Here is a 14,069-nt window from a genome sequence, read left to right as displayed (position 1 = left end):
CCCTAAAACGGCATGCAAAATCCACAGTTCCCCTTCACACTTACTTATAACTTAGCCTGTTTTCCACCTTAACTGCAAAATATTTTGAAAGAATACTTCAGGCAGAGGGTGAGCACCTGAACCTGGCTTGCACGTGTTACTGCCCTGAACCGCACGACGGCTTCTGAACAGAGAAAACCTATCAACATGCTTCAGTTCAGCTCTTCCAGCCACAATTCCCCATGTCTGGGAGCTTGGGCTAGAAGAGAGGGTCAAATCTGACTCCAGTAGACTATAGAAATCCAATTAATTATGCCAGCCTCATTCACCTCACTTGCACTCAGTTACATTTACAGGTGTGCAAAAAACCCCCATAGGACAAAGTGGAGGTCATTCTGAAGTGGGAAGGAGATGCAGAGAGCGAAGTTCTTGAAGGCCATCCATTTTGTCTACTTGCAGAAGTAGGGAAAACTAAACTAAATGAAACTAACCTAAAAACAACAATCCCCCAAAAACCAAAAAAAGGTATGGGAGTCACAACCTTGATCTTTCCAATATTTTACATTTTGCACAAAGACCTCAGACTGGCTGTACCACGCCTGTTTCTCTTTCTGATTGGAACTACAGTCATTAAATGTATTCCCCTTCTGTGTTTTCTCGCAGATCGGGTACAGAATAGCCAGAAGATTTCTGTATCCAGCTGCTAAAAGGCAAAGGGCTGCTAATCACTCTGGAAGAGCCATCAGTCTTAGTTTAAAATAATGTCAAATTTCAGCTTTGCACAAATAAGCCTTTGAATCAACTGAGAGGAAAAAAGAGAGATCTTTAGAATAACTAATGGAAACGTGTTTTAAAACAAATATTCACCTGACGAGTCTGAAAATTAGCACTAAGCACTGACCTAGGAACCTTGAATAAGAGTGAAGCCCACTTTTATGGCTATATTTAAGAGAAACACAAGGAGAAAAACAAATTAATAGCAACAAAGACTTATTAATTTTTATTTTTAGTGATACAGAACGTCTTTTACATGTTGTTTATATGTAGAGTTCTGCTTGCAGTCTCCTGAAGAAATACAACAGCATTACTCCCAGTTAAATCAATGAAAAGCTCAGCTTCACCTTCTGGAAAGTAGGATAGCCCTTCTCTCAATTGTCCAAGTTCTCCTGAAAACAAACAAAAACCCCCATCTGTATGTGTTTAGAGAAAGAATTCAAGGCAGGTTTAAAGGAACCAGCAGGAAGAGAAGGACGCGGGATGGAGGGACGGGCAACCCGCCTCCTGCTGCAAACCTCTCCCGGACCGATTTCATCCCTTCCCCTGGTAAAATGCACCAAGCGGGGTCTGTAAAGTTGCTTTTTGTATGACCCATCCTTCATTATTTTGATTCTCATCTAAAGGAGCAAGCTGAGCTCCCAAGATACTGAGACAAGGAATTAGACCCTGAGACAGAGAAGCAGATGGGAAGATTGATGCTGGCTTCAGTAAGACTTCACCGAGGTGTTTAGCAAAGCCGTGCTCCCACAGCTATACGCTGAGTTAGCTGCTGCACGGGTCTGGGGGACACGCTGGGCATCAGTGACGAGCCGAGCGAGGCGGGTGGGAGAGGTGAGAGACACGAAGGAAGAGCCATGGACACCCAGGCAAACATCACCGCCACCTTCACATCCTTACCCATCCGCCGCAGGCCTCGATGTAGCTTCTCACTTGAGAATTTCCATTAATCACTTGTATGAGTTGGTTGGGATGCACCATAGCTGGGATTTTCTTAGCAACGTGCATTACCAGTTTCACAGAAATAGAGAGAAAAGCTTTCTCATAGACCAGCCCAGGGTTCTGGTCACTCCAGATCCTGCTGAGAGAGTCCACGGCAGCCCCAAACTTCTCCATCTGCAAGCATCAAGACGGCAGTTTGAGCTTCTTTTTAAATGACAGCGTGATAAGTAAGTCTTGGCTCAAAATCCAGCATTCAGTTAAATTCCTGCATTTGCTGCTTCTACCCACGACCAGAGCAGGTGACCCCACAGCTTCCTGGTGACACCCATACAGCACAGGGCAGTCAAGGCAGGGCTCTCCTTTACCGCGGCTCGTACAAACCGCGGCAGCGGGGAGCACGGTTGAAGGACTGGGGAGGAGAGCTGGTAGTCCACCCAGAGCTGCGCCGAACCTGAAGCTAGAACTGCTTGCAGCGCCCGCACCAGAAGCGTGCTGGCACGAGAGCTCTGGCTGCAGGGCTGCTGTAGCCAGATCCCCTGCAGCAGGCTGCAGCGCCCGCTCTGCCCCTCTCACCGCAGCCTTCCTCCTTTCCCCCTCTGCACATCAGCTGCCCCCCCACCGCTCCGGGCTGCAGCGCATCTCCTGCAATAACAGGTCGGCCCAGGCAGCTCCAGGGCTTCACAGGTGATAAAAGCAGCTCCTTTGGAAGCTCCCACAGTGCCTTGTCCAGCTTCTGTCCTGGTGGCTCGCACGCCGCCCGCAACACAAAGATGGAGGGAGGCTGCGGGGTGTCGTGCCCCTTCCCCTCAGACCCCCCGACTCCTGCAGCGTAAGCTGTGCTGCTCCCCGGGCTTTTGCTATTCTCCGACACAAGGCTGCCCTTCAGACAAGGAGCGGGCCAGGCCAGGCAGGACAAGGTGTGCTTTACCTTTCCCTGGAGCACTTCAACAAGAGCCTCTGAGGAATTCCTTTCAAAATCCATGTTGCACTGGTCCCCCATGCGCCGCAGGCGACTGGCGATGATGACTGGGTCAAACGTGGTTAGAGGCTCTCCTGCAGACTGCACAGGCCCTAGGGCAGAGAGAGCAGGGTGAGGGGTTTCAGCACAACCCAGTAAAGGTGGAGAAAGAGAACCGGCGCTGACAGCCCAGCCTCTTTAGCTGCCTGCTGCGTCCAAAAGGCTGCCTTCAACGGGCGCTACGGTAGTTACTGCCTCAAGCACGCAGGTTAACGCAGGGTAGACCTCTGACAAGACATGTAGGGAAATGCAGAACCAAAGTCCCTGAGAAATACTGTGCAGCCATTCAAGTATTCATTGATTTACAGGGACCAAGGGGCCCTGTACCATGGGTTTGTCCAGGTCTCTTTCCTCCCACCTCAGTTGCTTCATGCCCAAGTTTCGGTTCATCCCCACTCCTGTTTCTCCAAGGGCATCCCTAAGGCCTCCCTTTTACCCCTCCGGGTTCTGGCAGCTCCCTCCTCCCAGGCTGCCAGAAGCAAGCAAGGAAGGTCAGAGGACTCGGAAAACATCTCAGCTCTCGCTTCTGACTGCGGCGACACAGCAGCAGCGATCGGATGGGAAAGTCCTGCCTGCGTTCCCCCAGCACTTCGAGGCTGCAGATCATTGCGTGCCGTCTTCGGAGAATGTAGATATTATACTCAAGGTCTCTTCCGAGCAAGTGCAAATTGCAACGTTTCAAAGTCTCATAGTGACCCAAATTTGGGAAGGTTTTCACAAAGGAGCAAAAGGCATCCTTCACAAATCTCAAGTATATAAAACCATTAGAACTTCTCAGCGTTACTTAAAGGGGTGGCGGGGGGGGGGGGGGGGGGATCACCTCAGTTAAAGCATTTTTCCCTTAAAGCATCCTGAGGGGAAAAAAACCAACAGAGTATTATTTATTTTTTCTGAACATTACCAAAACGAGGTTCAGCCAGAAGGAGCTACCCGACACTGAAAGCTTCAGCAAAACCATTTCCATGCTTGATGAAGTCATGAGGAACTGAAAGCAGGATCTTTCGACATAAAGCAGTGGGCAACTTTATCTGGAGGCATCGCTTCCTGATCCAACCCCCTCCCTCATCCAGCCGCTAATTCCAGTTTAACTCATCCGGTTCAGGTGCCAGCACTCGGTGCCCGCAGCCCTGGGCAGAAGCCTGCGTCTCCTGGGGGTGGGGGCAGTTTCACAGCGCTCGGGACAGCGGAGGCACAAGCGCCTAATCCAGGGACTGAAACGAGCAATACGCCAACGGAGACTTTTTCTTTAGGCAAAACGACAAACTTCCATGAAGCTTTTGAGAAATGGACTTTGCTTGCTATCTGGTGTCAGCAAGATCCCAGTGTCTCCTGGGACATTTTAACTGGCTCGTTGCCAAGAAATTAATGGGAAAAGTGATATGAACACAGGCGAATGCTGGGTTTCTTGCAGCATTGCCCAGCAAACCAAAGCAGCCTAAATGGTTTTAGGAGCTTTGTGAAGCAAAGACCACGTTCTGGCTTACATGTTAAAGCAACTGTTTTTATCCAATAAGCAATATAAGCTTTCTTTTTGATAATGACAGTTAAAACTTGTCCCAGCCTGTTGGTTCGGAGGAAGTTACTCAGGACCTGCAGACCCGTGCGGGGCACAGCAGCCGGCGGCACCTTCCCTGCCGGCACTGCCCAGCACCCGCAGCCCCGAGGGGCGGCAGGCGGGGTGGCCGTCCTTCACAGCCCCCGTTGCCCGACCCTGCCAAGACAGACGGCAGCTGTGGGCTGCCCGGGACTCAAACAACTCTACCTTGCTCCAACTTTTCCCCCCAAAAAGAAGTAGCTTGGAAGTCATCACAAGCTTGCATTTTAGGAAACCCAACAACCGCAAGCTACAGCCTCCTTCCTTCAAATGTTCCGTCAAAACGCTCCTATCATCTGCAGCAAACAAACCATTTTTTTCCTCCCACACAGGTCCTACCTCCGAAGTCCATCTCCAGGCTCCGGCAGTCACTCTGATCTTCACTGAGGAGGTCAGAGAACAAGGCTTCCACAATGCACTCCGTCTGCAACTCAAAGGTTGCCATTTCAGCCTGTCTCCCCACCACAGGGTGGGCAGGGGCACCACCGCAGCTGCTCTTCTTGGCAGGTGAGCTTTGCCTACAGATTTTGGCTTCCTTTTCCCAGAGCTGCACAGGTTCTTCCTTCCGGGAAGAATATGACCCCAGACTCCCTCCCCCGGGACAGCATGTCATGCCAATATTTGCTCTCTTAACTGTCGTCATGCAAGCTATGGGTGTGGTTTAGTTTCAAAATAAGTTCTTTCTGTTAAGATCAACTGACATACTTACAAGTTATTGCATACTGTTGACCTGTTCATTCATCAAGAAAGGTGTCTGGATAAAAGGCTAGAAGCTCCAAGTCCCATCCCAGACAAAGACTAGACTTGGTCTAGCCACAGCGCAGTAAATGATAGCTTGCCAACAAGCTATCAACTGTTTTTTTTCCTACAAACTGCATAATGCCAACGCTCCAATGCATCTCTCCGTAAGGACAGGAATACAACATATGCACGAAGACACTGGCAACTGTTAATAGGAGCCCTGCTACAGCCGACTTCTTACCTTCCTTTGAATTCACCCGTAGGTAGCTCACCTGTTACAGTAATTTGGCATTTGAGACTGAAATAAGTCGTTGAACAATTGTTCCTTCAAGCCTTGCTTCAAGGAAGTTGAGAGGGAAGAGCCCTGCCTGACACAAAGGCAGGTGCTGGACCGCAGCTCTCTCCGGATCGACGGCAGCGATCGGATGACCCCATCCCGCAGGACTTCAGAGCTGAACGAACAAGTACTCCAGAAAACAGCCAGGAACGGTTCACATTTTTATTAGGAAAAATCAGCCAATGAAATCTAAAACCTGTTGTTTAACAGTGGCAGCAGTGTTTCAGTGAAGTGCAGGGAAGGCATATTGCAATTTAAAGGTACAATACAGTCATTAAAAGAAATTAAAAATTACAAGAAATCTTACAGAATAGGGTTAACAAAGCCACTCCTTACAGGGTACCATAAAGCACTCTTATAGTATCTAATAGTACAACCCATGTACCTCAGCCTTAAGCCAAGGAGCCTTCTTCAGGGTTTTGCCACTGCGTAAAACATGGCTGCGACAAGGACACTTTTCATGACACCGTACAAAGTCCAACTCTCCGTAACTTTCAACAGAGCAGATGGAACGCTATTGACACGCTCTTCAAAAAACAAGTCCCCAGGCTGGCCAGAGTAGAACTTCAAAAACTGTAAAAATTTAGGCACGTGGCACCGCACCACCTCACGTACAGGATTGTGAGGACAGGCTGACAGCGTTGAAGACATGGGAGAAACAAACCAAAGGTACTGTGCGACCTCTGTAGATAGTTAATAAGACATGGAATAAGACGGAACAAGATGGCAACATAAATCAGTCAGACTAGAAAATACCAAGAAAGTGCAAAGGGAGTAAAACTGCTGCTCAGACCAAGGAGAATCACTTGAATTAGGAGAGAACGACCCTAATTAACATGGTAAAAACCACACCTCCAGCAATGAAGCCCCGGCCCAAGCAAAGACCCCTACCCACTGAGCAGGCTCTGTAAATTTAAAACACACTGTACCTTTAAGTAGGAGACAGGCTTGCGAGAACCAATAGAAGCAAGAATGGATACGTGGAACTGTAAAACACTGATAACAGATACTAAGAATGTATAAAATGTCACTGTATCTTTACCAAGGTGTGCTTGATTTCTGGGAAACCACTGAGCACCCAGGATTGTGCAAACCTGAAATAAGTAGCAGTGTGTCTCCTGAGTGTGTGATGATCGGCTTATTGCACACCGGGTAACAAATCCGCTTTTCAGACAACAGTACTGCACAGCAATAAGTGCTACACAGAAAACAAACCTTTAAATACCCATTCTAGTTACAAAGTAACAAATGGTAAAAATCAGTATCAGCAAAAATTTAATATTCCATACAGGTTAATTATCTAAACACCAATTCTTCCATTGCTGGTGTGAGTACCAAGGACTGGCAGCTCACTGACATGGCCAAAGTGATGCAGGCTACAAAACTCAGGCCACGTTAACTCAGGCAAACACATCATACACAACCTGCACACTCCTGCGTTTCCTTACAGTAGCCCTGAGGGGGGAATTTCAGAGAGGGCGATTCATGACTTCAGTAACACATTTCAACTAGAAGATACACTTTTCTCTTGAAAAAGAAACAGACTCTTTCTAGTGAGCACGATGTACCCTGTCCACCCATCTCTGACACAGCAGAGCCCCGTTCACCCATAAATACTATCGAAATCTGTCTATCAGGCAGAAAACTAAATCACATGTAAAGGGAACCAAGAACTAAATACTTCTCTCTTCACTGCACTGCTCCTCTTAATGTGAGATAACAAGCAGAGCCCTAGAGTCTCTGAACTGTATTTTGAATAATTTACAATTCTCATGAAAAAAAAACCTCTCCAAAACACATGCCTGAATTTTGCTCGTTTCTGGTTCCATCAGTCACGTTAGTGTCTTGTGACAATCACCACAGATGCCACTTCTGTGACTCACAGCAGAAGCAGAGAGCTCACGAATGCATTACCTTGTCCTTTCCCCAGCCCAGAGGGAGGACAGACCGTTCACCCTGCCCCGCTCCCCAGCTGCAGCTACCCCCACGCCACATGTGCTTGCTCGGCCCAGCTCTGCCCCAGGAAAGGGCTGCTAACGCTCCCACAGTTTAAAATACAAAACCAGCATCAAGTGTGGCACATGAAGCCAGAGAAAGAAAGAAATTTTTCCTGGGCCCTGAGCAAGCATCCTACCGGGAGCAGGGAACAATCAGGACCCCAGTCCAGCAACTGCCCCCATGACCATCCTTAAGGCTGAAATAAAGGTCTGCAGTGCCTCCGGCTTTGCCTCACTCTGCTTCACTGAAACCTGCATCTCTGAATCTGCCGCCTCAAGCAAGAGCTCTGTTAGGAAGAGGCAACCTGTGTCATCCTGAGCACTGAGATAAGCTTTCCACGGCTGGACGCCAGCTTTGCTCATAGCAATAGTCTGGATGTGGACAACGTGAAGAGCTGTCTGTATGGTATCTGGATGAACAGTCCCGCACCAGGGCAGAGAGAGGTGGCAGCTCATGTCCAAGCTCAGCCAGGTCTTCTCAAACTGTTCGGCAGTCAGGTAAACATCAGGAATTAAGGTCAGGCTGCCTGTATCGGGATGAACCTTGAGGACTTCTTTATTGCCTTCAGAAATCAGCGACTCTGAAATGAAACCACAAACATGTGAGGTGCAGCATATAATGTGCAGCTCCCAGTTTCACAAACATCATCTTATGGAGCCATCAGATGAAGAGGGCTGGAATCACAGTGCCTTTAGCAGTGATCAACCATGCACTGCACAAGACAGTCAGAAAGCTGACACAGTATTCTCAAAGCACTGTGATCTTCCAAAGAAACCCACACGAGAACACCTACTGACAAGGCAAAAACGGATCTGAGATGAAGGTGAGGCGGGTTACCTGTGTCTCTGTTCCCGGAACCAGTACAAGGAGAACAAGCGTAAGAGGGTTCTGCTGGCTGGTGAGCAGTGACAAGTGCCCAGCGTTCTCTGCCGTAAACTGGTGCAAGAGTATTAAACTCTGAAGCCCATGTATTCACAGGTCGCTCAGTTTGGTCTTCCAGGAGCCCCAGAGAGGGGTCAGACTTGGGGCTACACAGCACCCGTTTCACTTCTTCCACACCAGACTGCAAAAGGCGATAGTAGAACAATCCACGGTCTCGTACTGCCATATCCATCTCCTCCTCTGGGAATTAGAGGGACATAATTTATGGGGAATTCTATCATCCAGATTTCCCCAAAGTACTAACCCTTAACTACTAAAAACAGCCTCCCAGGGATACAGCGTAAGCCTGTTACACTCACCAAGCAGACAGCTAGGAGCCAAGTAACAGCCTAAGGCATAAAGCCACCTTACCTTGGATGGTCTCCTCACAGATGGAGGAGATGCTGACACACAGCATCCATGCACGGGGGCCAGAGCCAAACCAGGTCCCAAAAAGCCTGTACTACAGCTTCAGTGACACAGAATGAAGGGAACCCACCTATGCAGTAATAGAGCAGTCTCCCTAGCATGTCCTGACACTCAGCAGGACGAGACAGGAAAAGCCGCACCAATGCTGTCAGAAGCTCCATTTTCACTGCTGGGAACATCTCTGATTTCACGTTCTCCACAAAGTCCTCCAAAACATAGGGGGCATTTGGTACTTTCTCACCATGTGTGCCCAGGAGCCAGATCAGTGCTTGTTTGCCCTGAAGGAACCACAGAAAAAAAAGCAAATAGGCGCTGTTTACCAGAAAGTGCTGACATGAAATAAACAGATAGGAGAGAACAAGTCTTCTGATCAGATTTCCGATTTTTGCCCGCCAATCGCGAGCCAAAGGAAAGCCAAACTAGTCATTGTCCACCCATGCTCAACAGCTGCCAGCCCAAGGCACAAAGCCAGCTTACCTCACTGTCCTGGATGGCGTCCTCACAGCCAGGCAGTGCCCAACACACTGCATCCGTGCACTGGGGACACAGCCAAACCAGGTCCCGAAAAGCCTGAACTACCGCTGCAATGAAAAAAAATGCTCAGCATTCCTCAAAAGTTATAAGACCACTAGGGGGGGAAAAAAAAAAATCCAAAAAACCCCACTCAAGAGACTTTGCAAATCTCCCTGGATTTGCATCTGTGCACTGGGGACACAGCCAAAAAAGGCCTTGCTTGTGACTATGAGTTGAGACACCCTTCTTCAAAGCCGCATGACGCTGCATTCGTCAGAGCAAAGTTGCACCAAGTCTAAAATAAAGCACTGAAACTTCACACTGTTCCTCTGGCTGCTGGAAAGTAATCTCTCTTCTGGACATTCCCCAGCCTTTGAAAAGACACTGACTCATGATGCTTCAGACACACAAGGTTAGAATGACAAATTAAAACTAACACCAATTCAAAACAAGTCTCATGAACTTTAGGTCAAAATTGTAAAGGCTCTGCTGCCCACTTACAGAAACACCAGCAGCTTCTAAGACCTAATTCAACAGCTGAGTGCAAGTGTGTGATTTTCAAAACTGAAAGCAAGACCATTTAAAAGAGAGGGCAGAACCAGCAATGATATGAAGTTAGACCTGAGGGCAGCAGAAGAAAAAGAGACGCCTGGGTACAACTGAATCAGACTATTATATGAGGAACATAAATCACAAAGATTTAAAAGGTCTATTAATCATCTTGGCCCTCAAACAGTCACTAAAATGTCTCTGCCAAGTCCCTCACTGCCTAAGTCAGCGGGCAGCAGCCAGGAAGGAGCCTCCACATCAGACCATGAACACAGCTATGACCATCTCCCCCTTCACCACAAAAAGTAGTTCCTAAGGAAAGAAAAACTACAATGTCTGGTCACACTGTAACCCCCATTCCACCAGGAAGACTTCCACCTGAAGATGCCAACCCAATTAAAAGCCAAGTGCCTTTCAGAGCCTCGGGTTTGGGATCACAAGGCCCAGCAAGGCCGCTTTCTGAAAGCGTAAGCCAGGCAAACAACCTGCAGATGATTACCTGAAGTGATATGTTCCTGCTGAAGCCCCAGGAGCTCTGTCAGAATCCCCACACACTCTTCTGTGTATGTCCTAGCAATATTGCCTGCAGAGACACCAAAGGACATGAAAGTCAATCCTTCATCAGAGTGAAATAGGAACCATGCCCAACTATACATCACAAACTCACTTTGAAGAAACAGTCTCTCTCTTTTCCTTTTTGACTACGATTTCTGAAAGTGTAGTCAAATGAGCTTGTTCCCCACACAAGGGATATGTTCCTTTCTCTGAAGCCATGCTTCAGAAGAAGCCTGAACTTTTCTTAGATGTAACACTTATGAAAGGCATTTTAGCTTTCTCCTTATGAATACTATAGAAATTCACCTATTTTAAAGCTTACAAAAACAAAACTAAAGTGCCCCAAATCACTTTAACTCTGCCCCCATCACAACTCAAAGAACGAGCAGGTATTAGAGCAGCTCCTCCACCCACTACACAGTTTCATTCAACACTATAAGGCTCCTTAATAAGATGAAATGACACAATTTCTTTAGAGCATCTCTTCAGAGCACAGACATTTGAACGAGATTCAAGGACATTATGCGCAACCTGAAACAGTTCAATACCCGGACTTCTGAAAAAATCAGCACAATCGTGGTTTAGAAACACACTCACACAAAACAATCCTGGGGAGGCGGGTCTACAGAGGGCTGTACTGCTTCAGCACAGAGCAGTTATTTGGCATTTGCCCAGATATACTTCAGCAGAGAAAGGCCCACCTTAAAGGTCTAGGGCTGCAGCTGCTCCCGAGGCGAGACACAGCTCTTACCTATGGCGAAGATCGCCCCTTGGGCAAGCTCTACCGACACATCAGTGCAATAGCCCTTCAGCTCCTCCAGCACTTGCTGTACGTTTTCATCATTCACCAGCTCACACAACACCTCCATCTTCTGGCATTTGATGTAGTGGGGCTCTGAATACGAACAGAAGAACTTCTTGTAGTGGCTGCTAAAATGGCCAGGAAGGCTACCAAGGATCTGACGCACGTGGCACAGCGCAGTGAAGCAGAGCTCCCTGCTCTCAGAAGTGCAGGCAGACAGCAGTGGTCCCTTCACTCTCACCAAAACATCTGCCTGCACATGTGGGTACTCCCTGGCCAGCACTAGGAAAAGCTTGGTGGCTGCCATCACAACGCTAGGGCTGCTGCTTTTCAGATAGCCATCCAGTAAATTGAGTATGTCGAAGAGTTCCTCCTCACTGCGGGGTCTGTAACGCAGGAGGAAGGTAAGCACCTCGCTTTGCCCCCACTGATCCAGATCAGCCATCCTGCCAAGAGAATAAACACAGTTTGCAGGAGTCAAGAAGCGCACAAAGATCTGCGCTGTGCAGAGTAGAGGCCTTAGCCTCTGAGTTTCTTACAGTCTCTGTTCCAAACCAAATGCTATGCTTCAGAAGTAAATACCACAATTCCATCTCAAGAGAATTGACCAGTTTATGCACATAGGCTTAACCCAGTATCAGTCGTGCACTTTTGCTGGTGCTCTAAGCCAGACAGCAACATTGACAAGAGCCCTGGGCAGACCAATGCCCCTCCTTTGCCAGATCATATACAATTATCTGCATTATTCTATCTAGAATTACCTAAAGTTAATTTCTTCAAGCAATGGATAAGTTATGTATCTTTCAAGGGATTAAGAGAGACATACTAGAACATACCTGTCCCACAAATATATCATGTATACTGTCATCAAAAAAACCCAACCCTAATCACATTAACTTACAACTCCAAAACAAACCACCAACTGCAGCGAAGACTCCCTGGAAAAGCAGGGCATCTCAGATTTCTCTTAAGGTCTTAGCATAAAAGTAATTTGGTTTCTCTTAGGATGGGCACCACCATCTTTGGGTGCCTGACTCTTCCCTTCAAGTTCTGACAGGAGCCCAGAAATACCTGCATTGCTAGCATGCAAATGCAAGAACGAGAATGAAGTTTCCAGTACCATGGTAATATCAAAGAAAACAAACCTCTTGAGGAGATGATGGGCAATGGGTTTGTTGATGACAACTCCTCCCTCCTTCTTTAAGATCTCTTCTAAGGCCCTCAGACAATTCACGACTACAATAGGATCCTGATCACGAAGCAAACTGTATAGCTCATTCACCAATGCACCATCTGCAAAGAAGCAGACGTCTCTACATCAAATTCTGTTGACGCGCTGCAATTTAATCACTGTCTATAAGCATTTATCACGAACAAAAGACACGGCTTGAACTGGGAGAAGCAATCAACAAAACTCCAGCTCTACAGTAGCACCTGCCCTTGGCACAACTTTTCCCTGAAGGTCTGCAGATGTGAGAACGGCACCTGGCTGATCGGAGACTGTGGAAACGGCCAGGTGTTGTGGGAGGCCCTGTAAAGGCAGGTACCACCGTAAAAGCGGCACTCCGATGCGGAACCTCGCAGTGCCTGGTGTTTCATTAATGATTTGATACTCAGCGATAGCCCACTTACCTTCCTCTTTCTCCCTTGCGGCCACGACAACCCAGGGGCAGCTGAACCCAGGACAAACCGCAGGCCTGAAGGCACCTTCAGCATCTGTGTGTCCCCAGCTCCCACGGGCCACCCTCTCCTCCCCAGCCTGCACGGAGCCCACTTACCCACTTCGCAGTCCCCTACCCTCTTTGCAGCCCCCTCACCCTCTTCGCAGCCCCCTTCCCCGCTTCACAGTCCCTTACCCGCTTCGCAGCCCCCCTCCCCGCTTCGCAGCCCCCTTCCCCTCTTCGCAGTCCCTTACCTGCTTCGCAGCCCCCTTCCCCGCTTCGCAGCCCCCCTACCTGCTTCACAGCCCCCTTCCCCGCTTCGCAGTCCCTTCCCCACTTTGCAGCCCCCTCACCCGCTTCGCAGCCCCCCTCCCCGCTTCGCAGCCCCCTTCCCCGCTTCGCAACCCCCCTCCCCGCTTCGCAGTCCCTTCCCCGCTTCGCAGCCCCCTTACCCACTTCGCAGTCCCCCTGCATCTTCAGCATCTTGGCGCAGCCGAGCACGGCCGCTCTCCGCACGTAGGAGGCCTTGTCCCGCAGGCCGCTGAGGAGAGGCTGCTGGAGGTACTCCTGAATGCCGGGCATCCTGCGGGCGGGCGGGCGGCCGTCAGCGGGCCGCCACCGCCCCGGTACCCCCCGCCGCGGCCCCGCCAGCCCGCCCCGGCCCACCTGAGGCCGCACATGCTGCGGAGGGCGAGGCCCCGCACGGCGGGGCTGGGGTGGGCGCAGTCCTTGCGCAGGGTGTTGACGGCCAGCAGCGCCAGCTGCGGCTGCCGCGGGGCCTGCGCCCGCACGTACAGCGACACCAGCTTCTTCTGCACCACGTCGGCCGCCGCGCTGGCCTTCACCATCTCCGGGAACAGCCCCGACACGTCCGCGCCCTGCGCCATGTACCTGCGGCGGAGACACCGCTCAGCGCGGCCCGGCCCGGCCCGGCCCGGCCCCCGCCGCCCCGCGCCCCTGCCCGCCCGCCCGCCCTACCGGATAACGCGCAGGACGGCGGCGCGGTACCGCAACCGATCCGCCTGCACATGCGGATTGGCCAGGGCCCGGCGGAGCTCCCGCAGCGCCTCCTCGCCGCCGAGGTACGGCATGGCCCCGGTGCCGGTGCCCGGTGCCCGGTCCCCGCCGCCCGCAGCCGCCGGCCCCACCCCCGACGTGCCGCCCCGGCCCGGCCCCGCGCGCTGCGCACGCCTTCCCCCGCCGCCCCCTGCGCCTGCGCGGTGCCGCCCGCCAAATTCGGCGGGAAGCGGCGGGGC

General features: G+C 50.2%; 2 protein-coding genes across 3 annotated transcripts; both read right to left on the bottom strand.

Annotated features, from left to right (window-relative positions):
• Window positions 1–987: 987 nt before the first annotated feature.
• Window positions 988–5,398, bottom strand: BCL2L15 (BCL2 like 15). Its single transcript, XM_009462432.2, has 4 exons — window positions 4,647–5,398; window positions 2,624–2,766; window positions 1,654–1,869; window positions 988–1,145 (listed from the first exon to the last, which is right to left on the bottom strand). The coding sequence occupies exons 1-4, from the start codon at window positions 4,948–4,950 to the stop codon at window positions 1,128–1,130; spliced, it is 681 nt and encodes a 226-aa protein (XP_009460707.2). The 5' UTR covers window positions 4,951–5,398; the 3' UTR covers window positions 988–1,127.
• Window positions 5,399–5,533: 135 nt separating this feature from the next.
• Window positions 5,534–13,985, bottom strand: AP4B1 (adaptor related protein complex 4 subunit beta 1). Of its 2 annotated transcripts, XM_087761600.1 has the most exons (10): window positions 13,792–13,985; window positions 13,480–13,704; window positions 13,266–13,396; window positions 12,298–12,445; window positions 11,102–11,598; window positions 10,295–10,378; window positions 9,211–9,314; window positions 8,804–9,011; window positions 8,221–8,505; window positions 5,534–7,963 (listed from the first exon to the last, which is right to left on the bottom strand). In XM_087761600.1, the coding sequence occupies exons 1-10, from the start codon at window positions 13,902–13,904 to the stop codon at window positions 7,536–7,538; spliced, it is 2,223 nt and encodes a 740-aa protein (XP_087617726.1). In that variant the 5' UTR covers window positions 13,905–13,985; the 3' UTR covers window positions 5,534–7,535. The 2 variants fall into 2 exon arrangements, with proteins under 2 accessions (XP_087617726.1, XP_087617727.1); XM_087761601.1 differs by lacking the exons at window positions 13,266–13,396; window positions 13,480–13,704; window positions 13,792–13,985 and adding an exon at window positions 12,931–12,939.
• Window positions 13,986–14,069: the final 84 nt, after the last annotated feature.

This window comes from Nipponia nippon, unplaced genomic scaffold (genome assembly GCF_047370975.1).
Source record: "Nipponia nippon isolate SJK-2023a ecotype South Korea unplaced genomic scaffold, ASM4737097v1 scaffold_25, whole genome shotgun sequence".
NCBI lineage: Eukaryota > Metazoa > Chordata > Aves > Pelecaniformes > Threskiornithidae > Nipponia > Nipponia nippon.
This window is presented reverse-complemented; position numbering and strand designations above follow the sequence as displayed.

Bases quoted from the DNA above. Each gene is read 5' to 3' on its own strand.
- AP4B1 (XM_087761600.1), bottom strand. From the start codon at position 13,904: ATGCCGTACCTCGGCGGCGAGGAGGCGCTGCGGGAGCTCCGCCGGGCC. The intron at 13,705-13,791 runs GTAGGGCGGGCG...TCTCCGCCGCAG, and splicing joins GCCGTCCTGCGCGTTATCCG to GTACATGGCGCAGGGCGCGG. The intron at 12,446-13,265 runs GTAAGGGGGCTG...GCTTCTTTGCAG, and splicing joins GCAGGGGGACTGCGAAGTGG to ATGGTGCATTGGTGAATGAG.
- BCL2L15 (XM_009462432.2), bottom strand. From the start codon at position 4,950: ATGACGACAGTTAAGAGAGCAAATATTGGCATGACATGCTGTCCCGGG. The intron at 2,767-4,646 runs GTAGGACCTGTG...TCTCTGCCCTAG, and splicing joins CCTGGAGATGGACTTCGGAG to GGCCTGTGCAGTCTGCAGGA. The intron at 1,870-2,623 runs GTAAAGCACACC...TGATGCTTGCAG, and splicing joins TTGAAGTGCTCCAGGGAAAG to ATGGAGAAGTTTGGGGCTGC.